Below are 19491 nucleotides of genomic sequence, written 5' to 3'. Positions count from 1 at the left end.
TGATTCTTGGTAAAAATTCAAATCACGCTGAAATTCCCTCTCTCTCCTTCTTTTTTGTCCATCTTTTCCTCTACTATCTTGAACATATTGTTCATAGTTCTTTTAATGTATTTGTCAGCTAACTCTAAGATCTGATTCTTCTGTGGGCCTGTTTCTACTGCCTTTTGTGGAGTCATATGATCTTGCCTCTTAGCAAGTCTAGTAATTTTTTACTGTATGCTGAACATTGTAGATTCGTTAGATGTTGTTACCCTCCACCGTCATAAAAGACAGAGGGTTCCTTTATTCTCTGTTATGGAAGAGAGAAGAGAAGCTTGGCTTGGTCTGGGTTGCCACTTATTTAGTGAATCAATCTGCTTCTGGTTTGTCCCTGTTACTACAGCAAGGCCCTCCATGGATTTTAATGTGAGATCTCTCCTCACCACTAGATTCAGTTCTGCCCTTAGAGGTGTCCAGCTCAGGTCCTTAGCCTCCTGACCCACTCAGCTTCAAAATATGGCATATGTCTTGAGAGGGAGACTGACTATGTATTTGGGGCTCCTCCAATTTGTCTCTGTTGTTTTTTTTAACCTTAGACCCAGAAATCTCTTCTGGCTTTTTTGCCTCCCAGAAGCAGCCTTCTACCAAGGGCCAAGTCTCAATTCTCTTCTCCAGCTCCACCTAGAATCAGTAGCTGTAGATCTTCAGTGTCAATCAGCCACTCCCTCTAGGGCTTACGTTTCCTGCCTGTTCTGTTTTCAGACTCCAACCCTAGCAGGTCTATGATTCCAACATAAGGCTGTCAGAGATTTCAGTGTGCCTTCCAGAAACATTTGGCCTATCTCTTCAGCTACCCTCCAGCCTTAGAATTCACCAAATGTCAGTGGGAAAACAGTTGTGTGTTTGAGCCCCACACCCAAGTCCCACAATTTGTCACTCCCTTTGCTAGTTTCTCTTTCATCCTGCAGCAGCCCTCTGGCTGCTGGTGTTGTCCAGAATCAGCAAGTATCCATGGAAAGTAAAACAGCTGGTTAATCCTCAGCAGATCTCTGAATGATTCTCCCCTCTCTGGAATTTTAGTCCAACTATTCTTCATTACCTCAGATCCCTCTGATGCCCTTAAGAATATAATTTTTATAATTTGTTCATTTTATACAGATGTTTTTAGCATCCCTAACAATTCACATATTATATCTTTACCATTAATTACTTTCAATGAATTTCTAAATATTTGCAAAATGGCATTCGGAGTCTTAATATTTTCCAATGTACAACTTAAATGCACTTTTGAAATAAAAGCATTAGTAAAACAGTTTCTTCTTACCTCTTCATAAAACTTCACCTGAGGTACAGCTTCATTAATTTCATTCAAACAAAAATCTTTAAATAGCAAGAAACCTAAAGGAAAAGAATAAAAGATTTCAGGGTGAACAATAAATTGAAATTTAACCCTACAGGGTATTCTCAAAGTAATTTGTTTATATCTTTCCTCTTCCTCCCCCTACTTAAAAAATAATAATAATAAAAGATTTCAAGAGACTGATTATACCCTGGAAAGAAATAACTCCAGGTAGAAGAATACTACACTCTTGGCTCCTTGCTTTGGGGGCACCCCTTCTCTATTCATACCTGTTCTGCCCCTACTTTTTTAAAAACGCCGCTATAGTGAGTAGAATAGCAATCGAGAGATATGACAGATTCGCAGTATGGAGTGTTAAGTGTCCCCATGGAGCTAATAAATAATGTGCCCACAGAAACCAGACTAAGCCCCCTAAAAAGACAGGTGAACTTTCATAAACTTTCTAGACTTTCCTCTCTCCACTCACTCACCACCCCCAATTCTCCACCATGAAGACAGAGCAGACTACCTCTCCCAAGGTCACCCCTTGTGCCTTCACACTCCATTCCTCACCTTTAAACAATTGGTTACTTATGCCTGGAATGCCCGCTCCCCAGCCTCAAAAGTGGACTCCAAAGCTACCACTGCTCTGAAGCCTTCTCTGATGAGACTCTCCTGCATGGTGTCTGGCACACAGTAGGAGGTCACAAAATGTTTGTTGAATGAATGCATTTACAAAGACCTCAAACACACCCCTGTCAAAGTCCTTACCATGCTCTAATTAATTATCTTTCACCCCCTTTGCAAACTGAGAGCCTAGTTTAATGCCTCGCACATAGCCAAGCCTAGATGAATGAATGAAGTTGAAATGGACAAACTGACACCAGACCAAGGGAGGAGATTCTCAAAGACCACAGAACTCCAAAAAGTGGAAACAACTTAAGAAGTATCCAAAGAAACAGAAATCTCAGAAGGGAACTGAAGAAAGACTCACAAAACGCCTAAAATGGCGGGAGGGAATGGACCAGAATTCACCTGGTGGGACTGAAAGGAAGCAGCTCTGACAAGATTTTAATTAATGTCAGCGTAAGAATCATGTCACTTGAATTTGTTTGGGACTATTCCATAAATTCCCCTCCATAGTTCCAGAAACACGACCTTTGAAAATGGTCAGTGTTCTGTCACCTGAACTAAAAGAAAATGATTAGGTCTCCCTCGTTGAACAGGCCAGGCCGGCTTCACCAGAGCCAGGTGCCACCAAGCAGCAGGAGGGACAGCCAAGCGCACATGACTGAGCAACTTGAGGGGTGCTGCAATTCAAGCAGCAGACAAGGAGGAGTTGAGGACACAAATCTCTACCTTTTCACAGATTAATATTTTTATTTGAAATAAAAGTAATAGTTGTCTCTTCATTGTCATTCATTTCAAAGTTAATTTCTAATTTTCCTCGTCATTTTTTCTTTGCCCACGGGTCATTGAGAGGTGTGGCATTTAATTTCCAAATATTCGGGGTCTTTTGCCACAGGATGATATCTCTACTGAGGAATCTGATAATGAAGACCTGGCTCCTTCTTTCTGTGTAGGGTCAGGCAGCCGTGGAGCCTTGCTGCTCTCATATACCACCTGAAGCTTTCTATTCTGATAGTGAAGAATCAGTTGTTCCTTTTGCTATAGAAGCCTGTGTAACAGAACTTTTACCCCAAAATGCTCACGTATAATCTCCTAATGAAATGAAGTGGAAAGGCCTTACTATAATAACTGGGACAGATGATTCATATTCTTCGAATCCTATATTAGAAGATTGTACTGAGGGAGAGCCTAAATAGGCCCAAGGAGAAAAGGAGGAAGTGAGGAACATAATATGATGTAATGGCTAGAAAATTACAGAATAAAATAAGGAATTTAATAAGTTACCTATAAGCAACAAAAATGTCTCTTCTAATTTTTAGTTTTTATATAAAGGGTATATTGTATTGCTCTTACAGAAGTTATAGCTTAATTAGTAGAAATATTTTCAGTAAAGTTTTATAAACATTCAAGGTTAAGTTTGAATCTCTAATAATGCCATGAATACCCTCCTTTATTTTTGACCCACCTGTAGTTCACCACCCGTGGGTCAAATATAAAAATAGAATATGATTTAATTAAATGTATCCTAAATCAAAGGCTCTATACATACTCTTTAACTTAAACTGGAGGGGTCTTTTGATCTCATATCCAGCTACATCTGGAAGGGGCAGAAGTCCCCAGGCTTGGTAATACATCAATTTATGTTTACATTGTAAAATTGTTCCTTTTATCTTAAGTGCTCCTTTAGTAAATATGTGTTGAATTAGAATTCTTGTCTTGAGTGAGCTTTGCTTTTAAACTTGTCTGTCCCTATACTCTTATTTGCGTGGGATGTTACTTGATGAAGCCCAAACTGACTGAATCATGACTGATAAGGTTCAGGCCTTTTCTAACAGAGAGCACAGGTTTGAGGTGTAGAGACAAACCTGTGACACCTTCCCCAGGTATTTTTCTGATACTGATTTATATTTAACTCTGTTGTGGTCAAAGAACATACTTGTTGTGATTTCAATACTTTTACGTTTATTGAGACTTGTACTTGGCCCAAAGTTGGTCCATCTGGGTGATATGAGGGTGAATAGTTCCATGGGTACTTGAAAAAAACAAAAAGCATATTTGGCTTTTGTAGGGTGGGGTGTTTCAGAAGAAAAAAAAAAAGACCAATTAAATCAGGTTGGTTGAATAGAGTTGTTCAAGCCTTCTAGATCCTTACTGATTATCTACTTATTGTTCTCTCCATTACTGACAGAGGATGTTGAAATCTCCAATTCTAACGTGAATTTGTTAATCTCAATTCTGTCAGTTTCTGCTTCATGTATTTCTTTTCCTATTTTTGGAAGAGAAAACGAAAGTGAGAATTTCAACTTAGGTGTTTTGTTCATATTAGAAATGTTTTTAAAATGTCCAAATGACAGTATCACACAAGGGCCACTGGCTTTCTAATTCCACTTCGATCCACTTACAAAAAGTGAAATGCTTCACCAGGCCTATCAGGCCCTCTGCAGCGTGGTTCCTACTTTCCTTTCCAGGCTCATCTCGTCCTGCTCCCCCCAAGTTCACTTTGCCTAGGCCAAGTGTCCGCATTTCAATTCCTCTAACACCATACACCATCCCTAATCAGGACTTCCTGCTGCTACTCCCACTCCCTAGAACATTCTTTTCCTGGGCCTTCAGAACTCAACTCCAATACCCCTCTCCTTAGCAAGGTCTTCTGATTCTCATTCATTCTCCCCCTCTGTGTCTTCCCTCCCACACCATGTTTTTATGGCACTTACAACCACCATGTTTGTTTGCATTTTATTGTCTGCCTCCCCCACTATAATACAAGTTGCATATGGACAGAGCACATCTGTCTTATCCTCTACATACATATTTGCAGCAACTAGACCAGTGACTGTGACATAGCAGCGCTCAGGAGAAAGAAGGAAGGGGAGGAAAGGAAGGAGATGAAAAGAAAGAAGGGTAAGAGGAAAGCAGAGGGTTTAATGAATGTTTTACCTCCTTCTTTGTGCAATTTCCATTGTCAATATGTAGGATGAACCAAGAATTATTATTACATACTACATAAAAAAGCAGTAGCTTCTTGTCTGCACATAAACTGAGGCTTTATTTTCTATCATAGCTGCTGTTACAACGGAGAAACAAGAAGAAAGATATTTTGCCTTTTGGATACATTCTAGATCACTGTGTTCCAGTCTGAAAGCAATTTACCTTCATCAGCCTTAAATTACATAAAAAGCAAATGAAGCATTACTCAGATTAGAACAAAAACTAAAGGGCAAAAAAATAAGGCAATAATCTGCCTTACACATTCACTTCATCAGTGCAATTTCCCCAGAGTTTAAAGAATAAAAAAAATAGTGACCCAACACCTGCCTACTAGATAATTATGGAATACATTTACCTTTATTTCTGTATTTGAACCACTGTAAATTGCCTGAATAGTGATTAACTTTTTAGAGTATATAACACCAAGGGAAGGCAAACAACTTGCTAACACTATATTTTGCAAAAGTTAGTACAAAAAAATTGTGTTGCTTTTTATAATATAGCAATGAGTTGACAGCTTTTCAAAGTATTAAATGAGTGGTTTCTATAAGAAACTTTGAAATTTAGCGTTCTAAAAATCAAAAAAAAGGTAAAGAGAAATGTGGGAAAAAATCTTGCAAGAAATAATACTTGTCCTAAGATTTGCCAAGGAGATTCCAATACTGGGGAAGAGGACAGACTGCAAAATTGCAGAAAGCTCCCACCAACACTGACTGTTTTATTAGACATTTACTGAGAACCTACTAAGAGCCAGTGTGCTGTGCACTGGGGGTGCAACAGTGAAGACAGCTTTCCCATCATGGGGCCCACAGTTTGATATAAGAGACCAACAGCAAAAAATTAACTAGTAATAATCATAACTAATGGTAAATGATATGAGGGAATTGTATATGATACTGGGATAGATGATAAAAAGAGGAAGCTGTACTTCAGATAGAATGGGCAATAAGACCTCTTCAAGGAAATAGCTGTGAGATGAACAAACAATAGAACATGCTAGATAAAGCAAGGCCAGAACATGCCTTCAACACTTCTCTTCAACATTGTATTACAGATCTTAGCCAGTTCAATAAAACAAGAAAAGGAAATAAAAGTTATACAAATTGTAAAGGAAAAATTAAAACTGACTCTATTCAAGACAACTTGGTTTTCTATACAGCAAAACTCACCTAGAATATGAGTAAATTCAGCAAAGCCACAGGGTACAAGGTCATTAGACAAGAAACAATTTAATTTCTACGTATTCACAGCACACTTTTAAAAAGAAATCCATTTGTAATAAAAACAATCAATATTTAGAAATAAATAAATAAATGACATATAGGAACCACTATGCTGAAAACTACTAAACACTATTCAGAAAAATTAAATAAGAAACAAATAAATGGAAAGATACACTTATTTTGTGGATTCCAAGACTCAGCACTGCTTAGATGTTAATTCTCCCCAAATGGACCTACACATTCAATGCAATTCCAAATCATAATACCAGCAGGCCCTTTTAAAGAAACTGATGAACTGATTACATAACTTAAATGGAAATTCAAAAGACCTAGAATGCCCAAAACACCTAGAGAAAGGAGATGAAAGTTCAAGGACTTATAGGACTTGATTTCAAGACTCATTATACAGCCATAGTAATCAAGACAGTGAGATATTTGCATAAAATTAAATCAATGAAACAGAATACAGGGTCCAAAAATAGACCCACACTCACAGGGTCAACTGATTTTCAACAAAGGCATCAAAGCAGTTCAATGGAGAAAGGAAGTCTTTTCAACAAATTGTGCTGGAAAAACACATCCAATTAGAGAAAGAAAAAGGAAGTTATCCCTTACCTCATGCCTTACAAAGAATTAAATTAAGAATGATCATAGAAATAAATGTAAAAGCTAAAATCAAAAAGCTTGTAGCAAATATACAGAATGTCTTCAAAGAAAATATTTAGGTAGATTTCTTAGGCAGGTACAGGAAAAATGATAAATTGGACTTCATCAAAATTTAAAACTTGTGCTCATCAAAAAACGCTGTTAAGAAAATAAAGTAACCACAGACTGGAAGAAAATATTACAAAACTTATACCTGAAAAAGGGCTTTTATCTAGCTTACATATACATTACAAAAAAATGATTTCAAAATGAAAAAAATAACCCAGTGAAAGATAGGCAAAAGATTTGAATGCCTCACAAAGAAAGAGACAGCACATGAAAAGGGCTCAACGTCATTTAGCCATCATGTAAATACAGGTTAAACCAATCTGGGATAACCACTTCACACTCACTAGAATGGCTGAAATTAAAAGGACTGACAACACCAAATGTTGGCAAGAATGTGGGGCAACTGGAACTCTCATATATTGCTGATGAGCATGAACAAATGTACAATCAATTTGGAAAACAGTTTGGAAATTTCTTATCAAGTTAAACATATCCTTAACATACAACCCAGCAATTCTGCTACTAAGTATTTATCCAAGAAAAATGAAAACAAACGTCCCCAAAGAGACTTGTACACAAATATTCATAGCAATATTATTCATAACTTATTTGAAGCAATCCAAAGTCCATCAACAGAATTCACAAATAAATTGTGGCATTTTAACACAATGGAATACTACTCAGCTAGCAATAAAACAAAACAAATTACTGATATGTACAGCAACATAAGTAAATGTCAGACATTTTGCTGGTCAAAAGAAACTAGACACAAAAGAATATATAATGTATAATTCTAAATATATGAAGTCCTGTAACAGGCAGAACTAATCTATGGTTTAAAAAAGTCAGAAAAGTGCTTGTCTCTGGCAGAATGAAATTGACTGGGGAAAGAACATGAGGGAATTTCCTGGGGATGAAAATGTTCTGTATTTTGGTAGATGTGTGGGTTACATGGGTTGATGCAGTTACCAAAATTCAATTCTGTAAATTATTATAAGTAGATGTACCCTAAAAAAGAACTGCAAACAAACATTTAACTTGAGTTAGTCAGTTTGTTTTTCTCAATAGTATGAGTTAGGAGTTCTGAAACGACTTACAACATGTTATAGGATTACAAAAATGAGTAAATACTTTGAGGATAATGGGAGCCTTCTTGGAGAAGAGATATAAAATGTGGAAAAAATGAAGAACAGAATGTACATTGTGGTATTGGACTGCAATTGGGGATACCCATTTAAACCATTGTTTCAAACAGATTCGACAGAAGAAACAAAAGTACACACATGCACACACACGCACGTGCGTGGCACACACACACATACACACCTTCTTCTGTTTGCTTTGAGGACCTAAAAGCAATGACTTATCAGTAGCAAGGAGTGCTTCTAGTGCCCAAATTTTGGTTTGTAAACACTATTCTTCATTAAAAGCAACTAAAAGGCTGATTGCTTTCTGAGCATGAGCACAGAGAATATACAAGATGAGCATTAGACATCTCATTGCACACAGAGAATATACAAGATGAGCATTAGACATCTCATTGCACCCGAAAGTAAAGATGTGCTCAAAGAACAGTGAAGATATACCAAAAGCACACAGGAGCCAGCTGTGTGGACAAGGTGAACATCAAAATAAATAAGAATAATGGATTAAAAGGAAAACTCTTAACTTCACAGTGCAGAACACAGGCAAATACCCGCCTTAAATGGGTGATCAAAGTTAACATGACCAGTATTGGGACAAAGCCATATAATGAGGCATTGAGAACCACACAATGCATCTTCTATGGTCTAGACAAAAATGCATAACCTAAATCTGTTACAAAACATTAAACAAGTCAAAATAAATGAACATTTTACAAAATAATTAGCCTGTATTCTTTAAAAATGTTACACTCAAGAGATCTAGCCAAAGAGGGATGAGAAACTAGTTCATATTGAAGACTAGAGATACTACAACTAATTCAAGCAAGATCCTAGCTTGGATGCTGGAACAGAAAAAATTATAGCAAAATGGGACATTTGGGGAACAAATGATAAAATCTGAATATGGCCCATGGATTAGACAATAGTACTGTATCAATGTTAAATTTCCTGATTTTGAAAATTACTGGTTATATAAGAAAACGACCTTCTTCTTAAGACATACAGACAAACACATAATGGTAAAAAGGTGTGATGTCTCCAACTTCTAAGTGGTTCAGAAAAAATCATAATGAAAGAGACACAATGATAAAGCAAATGAGGGAAAATATATAAAAATGGTAAAGCTTTTTGTGCCAGTTTGGATATATTATGGCCCCTATAAAAGCCGTGTTTTAATCCAATTTTGTGGGATATTTGGATTAGGATATTTCCATGGAGATGTGACCCACTCAACTGTGGGTGGTAACTCTGATTGAATTATTTCCATGGAGATGTGGACCCTGCCCATCCAAGGTAAGTTTTGATTGGTTCACTGGACTACTTAAGAGAGCTCAGGAGCCAACACAGATGCTGACACTTGGAGATGCTTGCAGACACAGAAAGAAGGATGAGTGGAAATGCTAAGCTAAGAGATGACGCTCAGAGTTCGCCCCGGAGATGCTAAGAGAGGATCCCCAGATGCTTAGAGAGAAATGCCCCAGGAGAAAGAAGCAAGGATGCACAGGAACTGAGAGAGAGGAGCTGAAACACAACCTGGGACAAGCAGATGCCAGCCAAGTGCCTTCCCAGTTGAAAAAGAGGTGTTCCAGACACCATCAACCTTTCTTCAAAGAAGATATCCTCTTGTTGATGCCTTAGTTTGGATACTTTTATGGCCTTAGAACTGTAAACTTGTAACTTAATAAATTCCTTTTATAAAAACCAATCCATTTCTGGTATTTTGCATAATGGCGGCTCTAGCAAACCGGAACACTATTTAAAGGGTACGTATGTTTTTTTGTGTTGTTCTTGCAAATTTTCTCTAAGTTTGAAACTATATCAAAAGCAATGTTATAATAAAAAGGTAAACTCATAAAACTAATGGCTAAAATTCCATAAAATTATTGGGAAAGGAGGTTATCTTACTATTCCAGAGAAAAAAACTGAAATTTGGTTTGTAACAAATAAATTTTTGTGTGACTAATAAAAATTATAGCTGTCAACATTGCTTTTCAAATATTTATTCCCTTTTTAATTAGTAGTTTCTTATTTTCCTAAAAACTGTAGGGTTGCTCTGGGGAAAAAATACATAGAACTTTAAATCCTTGAACAAACACAATATAATGGAAATGTTAATATTATTTAACTAGAGCAATGCATATCAACTTCACTATAACAAATTAACTCTGAGAGAAAACAAAAAAAAAAGGAGGGAGTGCTTTAATGTACTAAATTAAAATTACATGTTCCAAGAGTCCTCTAAAAATATCTTTTCTACCAATTTTAAAGTTGCTTTTGTGTATTGCATTTCAATGTAATCTCTAGAATAAACCACCCTAAGCAAGAATACCACCTCCCATATTATTTAAAATTCCCTCCAATTCCTTCAAGCATCTCAAAAGAATTTCCTTTGTCATTGTCATCCAATATCATAACTCATACCAGATACCATGAGACAGCCCCATCAACCACACTAGAATTGTCTCTAAACCAGGCAACAGTATTATACATTATACCTCATGTCTTAACTTTCCAGGTGAACAAATAAACAAAATGGATTTAGATCTCTCTAATTGTTTGTATATTTTCTCAACTTTAAAAGAAAAAGGTCTCGGATTAGTTAATTTCCAGAATCTTTTCAACTCCAAGTTTCTCTTATTTTAAATAAAATAAGACTAATCAAAGCATAAAGTCATTGAATAGTGAAGAATATTTAAACATAACTAATTATCATGAGGTCATAGAAAAGAAGAAAAGAGAATGGACAAAAGCAAGCTGGCTGTTGGAAAACCTTCAAAGTCAGGGACAAGCTCCTTAGTCAGGAGAAGAAGCCAGTAACATGACAGTTCTGCAGTAAAAATTAAATACTCCAAACACAGATGGTGAACACTTGCCATAATTCTGATGTATTAAACTACAAAAATCCTAAGAATCAAATTATTTTTAATGCACTTCTTTTTAAATTTTCAAAAGTTAGGAAAAAAAACAAAAAAACAAAACATTAAAACACAACAAGAATAAACTATTGTAAAAACTGTCTTGAAATACTAGAATCAGCCTTTTTACTGAAAGATAATGGACTCAAAATAATGCTAAATTAAAATCTGTTTGAGAAATAAACTAATTAATGCATTTATTCATATATTTGTTGAGTATCCACTATTGATAAAGTATTTCTACATACTAGCAAATAAACAATGGGAAATTGAAATTTAGCAAGCAGTGCCATTTATAACACCAAAAAAATTCAATTTGTAAGAATAAATCTAACAAAATACATGCCTGATCTGTATGCTGAAAATTACAAAACACTGATGAAGGAATCAAAGAAAACCCAAAGCCAAATAAATGAAGAGAGATACCATGTTCATGGACTGAGAAACTCAATGTTGTTAAGATGTGAATTCTTCCCAAATCAATCTACAGATTTAACACAATCTCAGTCAAAATCAGGTAGGGATTTTTATAAAAATCAATAAACTAATTCTAAAATTTACGTGAAAAAGCAAAGGAACTAGAACAACTTTGGGGAGTGAGGAAAGTTAGATTTGATTTCAAGACTTATTAGAATTATTATAAAGCTACAGTAATCAAGATAATATAGTATTGGAGCAGTGGATAAATACATAGATTAATGGAACAGAAGTCAGTCCAGAAATATATACATATGGCCAACTGATTTTTGGCAGAGGTGTAAAAGCAATTCCATGAAAAGAGGAAAAAATTCTTTTCAACAGATGGTGCTGAAATAATTGGGCATCTAATCCCAAAAATATGCAATCCCTACCTCACACCATATACAATAATTAACCAAAATGAATCACAGCTTTAAATATATAAGTTCAAAATATAAAATTTGTAGGGAAAAAATATGAGAAATCTTTGCAACCTTGAATAAGCAAAGATTACTTAAGTCTGACATGATCTATATAAGAAAAAGTTGATAAACTGAACTTCATCACAATTAAAAGTTTCTGCTCTTCTAAGGACACTTAATAAAATGCAAAGACAAACCACATCTTTGGAGAAGATAATTGTGAAATACATATCTGATAACACTTTCATCCAAAGTATATTTAAAAACTCTCAAAACTCAATAATTAGAACAAAAACAATCCAACATTTAAAAATGAGGAAAACATATGAACAAACCAAAGAAGATTTATAAATGGCAATTAAGTACATGAAAAGATTCTCACATCATTAGTCCTTTGGGAAGTACAATTAAACCCATAGTAAGATATCACATATACTTATTAGAATGGGGGGGCAAGGGAGACAATACCAAGTGAGGATATAAAACAGTTGAAATTCTCATAGATTGCTTCTAGGAATGCAAAATAGTAAGCTTGGAAAATAGTTTCCTATAAAGTTAAACATACCTTTATCATTTGACCCAACAACCCCCTCCTAGGTATTTACCCAAGAGAAATGAAAATGCATATTTTTATATTCATACAAAAATCCATACACAGATGTATATAGCACATTACATCCATAAATGTCCAAAGACTAACAACTCAAATATCCAACTGGTAAATGGCTAGAATGTTATTGTTTAATAACCACCCTTTACTAATGTAAAACTCATTCTTAGTTCAAAAACCAAACCCTTGCATGGAAGATAAAATCATTCACACATATAGGCATAAGACTGAAATAAGTAATTACAGATTCTTGCTAATACAGAGGTCAGAAACAACTACAACTCTGACATATCCAGGATACAAAAGTGAAAATAAAGGAAATCTTAAATTGACAAACAGAAAAGCAAACTCATAAAAATAATGGGAAAAAGCATACAGGTATAAAAATTAAAATCTCCCCCACAGGATGGCATATGCTTCCTGGCCGAGGATTACAAACCCAGATTCCCAATAAATAATGCTTCCTTTCATTTTTCCTTCCAAGTTTCAATAGTTTTAAATAAATACAAATTGAAATATTTAGCTAATTATATCTATTTCATGTAAGCCTTAAATACATTTATAATTTATTGAACTCTACTTATTAAAACAAGAACTTTCACCTCTTGATTTAGAACCTTTCAGAAGGAGAAGATTATAAAAGAAATGTAGTTTAGGAATATTGAAAATAGAGTTCTGAAATTCAAGTTACTCATCCCACTCCAATTTAAACTGAACACATATATGTTCTTCCAAAGTGTCAATAAAATATTTTTAGATTAATTAATGGGATCATTCATTGCAACAATTGAGAGATTTGGGGCTCTGAATATTAAGAATCCAGTAAACAAAAACACAAATGATAATGAATGTGGCCAAAAAAAAAAACTCATGGAATGTTCTAAGCAATTAGCTCTTAACTGAAAAAGCAACAAAGGAAACCGAGGCTAGAAGGAAAATATGTAAATATAATGTCAAGAAAATTCTATCTAAACCCTTCCAATAGTTTTTACTATTTTAGGTCTTTTTAAAATACTTCATTACATAATTATGATAGAAAAGTGAAAATTTTCTGCCTATACCACAATTCTAATTACTCTTTCCAGATTGTGGTCAGTTTTTTTCATTTATCACAGTTCTGTGAATATCTAACAGTAAACAAACTGATGATTAAAATAAAGAGAGATCTTAAAAAATTCAAAATAAAACAGACATATTATTCAAATACTCTATCTGATTTATATGGCCTAAAGACTTCTCTAAGAACAATTATCAAAATGTTCTTAAGGAACGTCTTAAGGAGAGTAGGGTATGAGAGAACACTAAGGGCATACATGGCCAGGAGGGTAAGGTAGGAGGGTGAATGTGCTGAGTCCAACCACAATTTAACAAGGAAGAAATAGAATGAGGATCAACCAAATGATACATCCATGTTCACTTTGTGATAATTCCTGCCAAGCTATGCAATTATGATACGGGCACTTTTCTAGGTGGATGTTATATTTCAATAAGTTTATTTAAAACAAAAGAGAATTAACCAATCAGTATTTATGGAATGATACTATAAACATAAACTGTTATGAAGTCATTCTCAAATTGATTATAATCTGATTGGAGATATTGAGAGACATACTCAAAAAAGATAACACCTCATTACGTTGTATTAGCTAAGTGCCAAATCTCCACTTGATAGGCAAGAAATGCTGAACTCAAACAATAGCATGACTTCCTCAGATTACTGCACAGCACCCTCCCTCGGTTCCCAGCTACTCATCCAAGCTCCTTTTCCATTCATCCTTCAGGCTGCTACCCCAGATCTGATCATGCCATCCTCCTGCTTGGGAATTTTTCATTGTGTTGTGCAGAATTCTGGATAAGATCCAAAGTCCTTCATATGTACATTAGTACATTAGTACATATGAAGGTAAGGCCACTTTACCTGCCCACCACAGCCGGATTTAAGCACCTGAAGTTCAACAACTTATCCTCGCACATCCTTCTATCTCTAACTGAAGCAACCTTCTCTTCTCTCTGCACCACTCCCTCTCACCAACCATCTGGCAATTCTCTTCCATGCACTCTTTTCACTCCCTTTCTCACCACCACCCCATCCCCTCTCCACTTTACCTGGGCAACATCCACCTTACCTTCAGGACTTCAACCAAATATGACATAATGCAGTAAACCTTGAATGTCTCCCCAGGCTAGATGGAGCTGCCCTTCTTCTACGCTCCCACAGCACTGGGTTCTCACCACTTTCAAGGCATTATCCTGCTATACGGCACTTATTTATATTTTATGAATGGATGAAATGTACCCAATATTTTTCAAAGTTATTAATGGGCATAAAGTGGAAAGTTTCCCTCCCACCTCTGTCCCACATCTTCCCAATAATGTACCACCAAGGTAACAGCTGGAAGTTTCCTGTATCTTTTCAGGCAGTTCTTGGTATACAAATGCAGTTGATGTGGCTAGCTGTGAGCCCAGAAATTCACACTATGCTGCAGTAGAGTGGAGTTGTTGCTGGAAAGCAGCTGCTTGCAACGCCCTTGCATCCAAGGTGTACTCTGCACCAGGAAGTGGTGTACAGCAGGCCAAAGGCTTTTAAGAAGTTGGTCTGACTTCTTCACCTTCTTTTTTACTAGCTAGAAACAGAGGACTCCAAGTTCCTAAGGGACAGCAGCACCAAAAGATGGAAGGAGCTCTGTTCCCTGAGGCAGCATGTGGAAGGAAACTTCGAGCTAATCTGGCACACCTGCCCTGCGTGGTTACAAAAGAAATAAAACGTCTATGTGTAAAACCCCTGAAATTTCAAGGTTTCCTTGTTAACAGGCTCTTCTGCTCCCTTCTATTACAATAAAAAGAAAAACAAAAACATGAACTCTTATTTTTCCACCACACTATACACACCATCTGCATCGGCCTTTGTCCACTTAACACTCTACACTTTGAATACCTTTCAATACCAATTATGGAGAGCTGTTTTGTTCCTTTTTACAGCTGCATGGCATTTCTTTGCAAGGAATATCATACTTTATACGACTTGTTCCCTATTGGTGAACATTTGGGTTGTTTCCAATACGTTTCTTTTACAAAACTGTTACAATAAATAACCCTCTACATACAAAATTTCTTGTCTATCCAAGTGTATTTGCAGGATACATGACTCAGAGTAACTCTGCTGAGTCAAAGGCTCTATATGCATTTTGCAATTTTAATAGACATGGTCAAATTATCCCCCATAGGAGTAGTACCTATTTAAACTCCCTCCAGCAACAGCTAATATGTCTGTTTTTAAACCCACACCCATATCAGGAATATGTTATTAAATCTGTGGATATTTTGCCAATTTGAAAAACTAAAAAATAATATTACAGAGTACCTTTAATTTGCACTTCTCTTCTTCTTGAATGAGGTTAATCTTTGCATATGTCTAAAATCCATTTGTTTTTCCTCTTTATGACCTGTTTTTCTGAAGCCTTTGCCCATTTTTACTCCTTTTATGGGTCTTTTGCTCAGCAGTTTCCGGGGCCTGTTCTGTGCTGCTGCTCCAGGACCCTGTGACTCTTGGTTTGCAGGCCCTTGGCATCTGGTTAGGTGAACCGTGTGCCCATTCCCAGTTCCTTGTCATGGTCCTGGCATCGACGGAAACACGTTGAGCGCTTCCTAACACGACACTGGCCTTTGAAACAGCCTGTGTCCTATTAAGGATGTGCCTCTTCCTATTTCAACAGATAGCACTGATTTACTCATTTATCTCCCTCACTAGGCTATGAGCTACATGAAGGAAAGGGCCTGTTCTTGTTTATACTTCTCTCCAATCCCTAGCACAATTGCTAGGACTCGGTTGACTCAATAAACACTTGACCAATTTACTAAGGGGAAGCACGGCCTGTGGTATGGTCACAGATTTCAGGAAGAAATAAGCTAGGTTTAGAGAGATTAATGGGCAGGAGAAAGAAAGAATGAACAAGTGCCTAGGGGCAGGAAATTTAAGTTGAGATAAGGAACGAGTGAGCCTTCAAATTTGGACAGGGCAAGTTCCTACAGGGAAGTGGTGGAAAAACATGATTTATCACACTGTGGAGGCTTCAATGTGGAAAGAAGTCTGGAATTCATCCAATAGGCAGAGACATCATTTTAAAGAATACCAATACTAGGCATTCAGCAGTCATACAATACTAACTCAGTGTTTGCTGAAAGCTTTGAAATGCCAAAAGCCTGCTGGGGAATAGTTTTCACTATAAGCGGGCAACTGTTTTATAGAATAAGAAATACGCAGCTCTCAAACCCAGATCTGAGGATTTTAGGGCAGGGGCTTGTTGTCCTTCACATAGCAGGCCCTGAGCTAAGTTGAAAGTTGCTAAAATGAAGTCTTGTCCCCTTCCATCCCCCTAGAGCCCTCTGCTCCATAACACCGAGCTGCCACGACACCTGTCTCCTGAGGGCCCTTTGCAACCTCATCCCATTCCCCAAACCGACCTGAAAAGAGGAACTTGGCTCATCCCTCCCTATGTGCTCATAGTACCTGCCTACCTCCACCCCCTGAATATTTCTACTAGAATGTGAAGATGCTATCAAAAGCCTTCCAGGCTCAAAAGAATAAAATAATAATAGTGGAATGCCCGGTGGTGAGGCTGCCACCACCAGCCCCTCAAGTTGCCCTCCTGGGACGGGAAGGCGAACCCTGACTGTAAACATCAACCATCACGCCCCTCTGCCTGATGCTTCATTACCTCAAGCCACTCACGTGAGGTAGTTGCCTGATTCCACAGGCAGTGTGAAATTTAACAAATATGCAATGACTACCAACTAAAGCAACAAGACGGTGGTTGTGATTATTTCACCCAAATTCGTTCTAACTTACAACCTACTGACTATAGTAAGTTGCCAATTCAATGATATGGATATTTTTTAAAGTTATATGGTAAGTTGCAAAAACCTCTAAGAGTTCATTCACAATTTTTTAAAGGCAGTTACACCCAGTGCCCTGTACCATTTCCCAGAAGTGAGGATCTTGCTACAGGAAGCAATATTGGCTTTATCTGAGAACACTCCTTCCAATCTTTGTGCAAGGGGAGGACAACTGACACAGCTGCTATTCCATGATTTGCGTACCCAAAACAGCCCCCCAAATGTCCTATTCTATTTCCGCGGCGGATCATCCCATCACCCATCCCAACAGGGCACAGACGCTTGGGGTGCGATAGCCACAGTGATGGAGGAGACACCTGCGTATATAACTGATGGGCTATTATTTACGCTGTTATCAGAGTAAGAAAATAATCTTATAGTATACAAATATACTCTTACATTAAATGCTACCAATAAGAGTTTTATAGGTAATGGCAACTGAAAGGGTTTTGTGCTGAAGCAGAAAAGTCAACCTCCCCCCCAAAAAAGAAACCATAAAAAACTCATGTCAGTTCCTCTGATGTGTAAAATGCTGAACTAGATACCTTAAAGTTGCAAAGGAAAAAAAAGCATAAGAGATTATCTTTGGTCTCAAGGAATTTATACTCCAATTTGGGAAACATTAAAGAGGTACCCAGCAATACTATATTTTCCCCAGTTAGTGCCAAATGCTACAGACAGTAAAAGTGTAGCAGGAACACTGGAAAACAGATTACTTCTGGTCAGAAGTAAAACAGTTTAAACTGAGAAAAGCATAGGATAAAAGGAGGTGGCCCAAAGAGAGAGACAGAATGTGAATGAAGGTGTGAGATGATGGAACAAAAAGACAAATCAGTGAAGGAGAGTGCTAGAACAAAAACGAAAAATTAAAAGATGAGGACTGTAACTCAAATGACAGTAGCAGATGGAGCTTTATCCTGCTGTGGGTGATAAGGACAGGTTTAGAAAAAGAATGTGGCATGACAAAATAGTATTTTTCAGATTACCTCATAACAGTTGGAAAAAGAAAATAATGAGAATTGGAGAGTCAGTTAGGAAGGGCCTGAACTGTCTGGATTAGGGCAACAAAGGTATAAGGTAAGGTGATGGCAGCAGGAGTGGAAGATGAGTGACAGGGAGAGAGGCATCCACAGGGCCTAGGAGGTCGGACCTGGGGTGGCATGGAGAAGAGTGGCACAGTTAACATAAACAGGAACAATTACACTGGTCATAAATAGGAACAATTACACTGAAATTGGCTACAAAGCTAGATTCTCTAAGAACCCCACCACATATATCTGCTTGATAGAGGCCTTCAGCCTAAATTCTAGGTGACTATCTCTTAACAAAGGTGGTTGTTCTGGTCTGCTAATGTTGCCTTTTTGCAAAACACCAGAAATGGATTGGCTTTTATAAAGGAGGTTTATTTGGTTACAAAGTTACAGTCTTAAGGCCATAAAGTGTCTAAGGTAAGGAATCAACAATCGGGTACCTTCGCTGAAGGATGGCCATTGGCATCCAGAAAACCTATGTTAGCATGGAAGGCATGTGGCTGGCATCTACTTGCTCCCTGGTTGCGTTTCAAAATGGCATTCTCCAAAGTGTTGCTCTTGGGGCATTCTGTCCTCTCTTTGCTACAGCTCCTCTTCAAACTGTCCACTCTCAGCTGCTCTCAGGTCCTTGTGTCTGTGACTTCCTTTATATGACTCCAGTGATCCAATTAACACCCACCCTGAATGGGCGGGGCAACATCTCCATGGAAATTATCCAATCAAATGTTTCACTCACTGTTGATTGAGTCACATCTCCATGGAAACACTCAAAGAACTCCAATCTAATCAACTCTAATATGTCTACCCCCACAAGACTGCATTGAAGAACATGGCTTTTTCTGGGGGACGTAATATATACAAGCCAACACAGTGGTAAAAGGCTCAGCAGTTAACTCTTTCAAAAGTCAAAAAATTATAGTGCAAGAATCATTTATTGATATCTTTATAAATGACATAAAAACATAAAAATGTGCTTATAAAGCATATGTCAGCTACAAATCCTTACTGACAATGAGAATCCATAGTAAGCATCCAGATAACATCAAACTAGGTGGATTAGACCATACTATTGACCAAACAATTAAAATGGTACAGAAAATATTTGCTAAATTATGTTTCCTTTCTCCAAAATTTCTATTTACC

At 37.0% G+C, this 19491-nt stretch overlaps 1 protein-coding gene across 1 annotated transcript in view; it reads right to left on the bottom strand.

Moving 5' to 3' along the window:
- Positions 1 to 19491, bottom strand: part of GRK3 (G protein-coupled receptor kinase 3) — a 165227-nt gene that overhangs the window by 77388 nt on the left and 68348 nt on the right. The window contains exon 3 of the mRNA XM_037816792.1: positions 1304 to 1377. Within this exon, the coding sequence (XP_037672720.1) occupies positions 1304 to 1377 (74 nt within the window). The remainder of the gene's footprint in view (positions 1 to 1303; positions 1378 to 19491) is intronic.

This window comes from Choloepus didactylus, chromosome 23, assembly GCF_015220235.1.
Source record: "Choloepus didactylus isolate mChoDid1 chromosome 23, mChoDid1.pri, whole genome shotgun sequence".
Lineage (NCBI taxonomy): Eukaryota > Metazoa > Chordata > Mammalia > Pilosa > Megalonychidae > Choloepus > Choloepus didactylus.
Note: the sequence above shows the minus strand (reverse complement) of the source record. Positions and strands in the feature narration are given on the sequence as shown.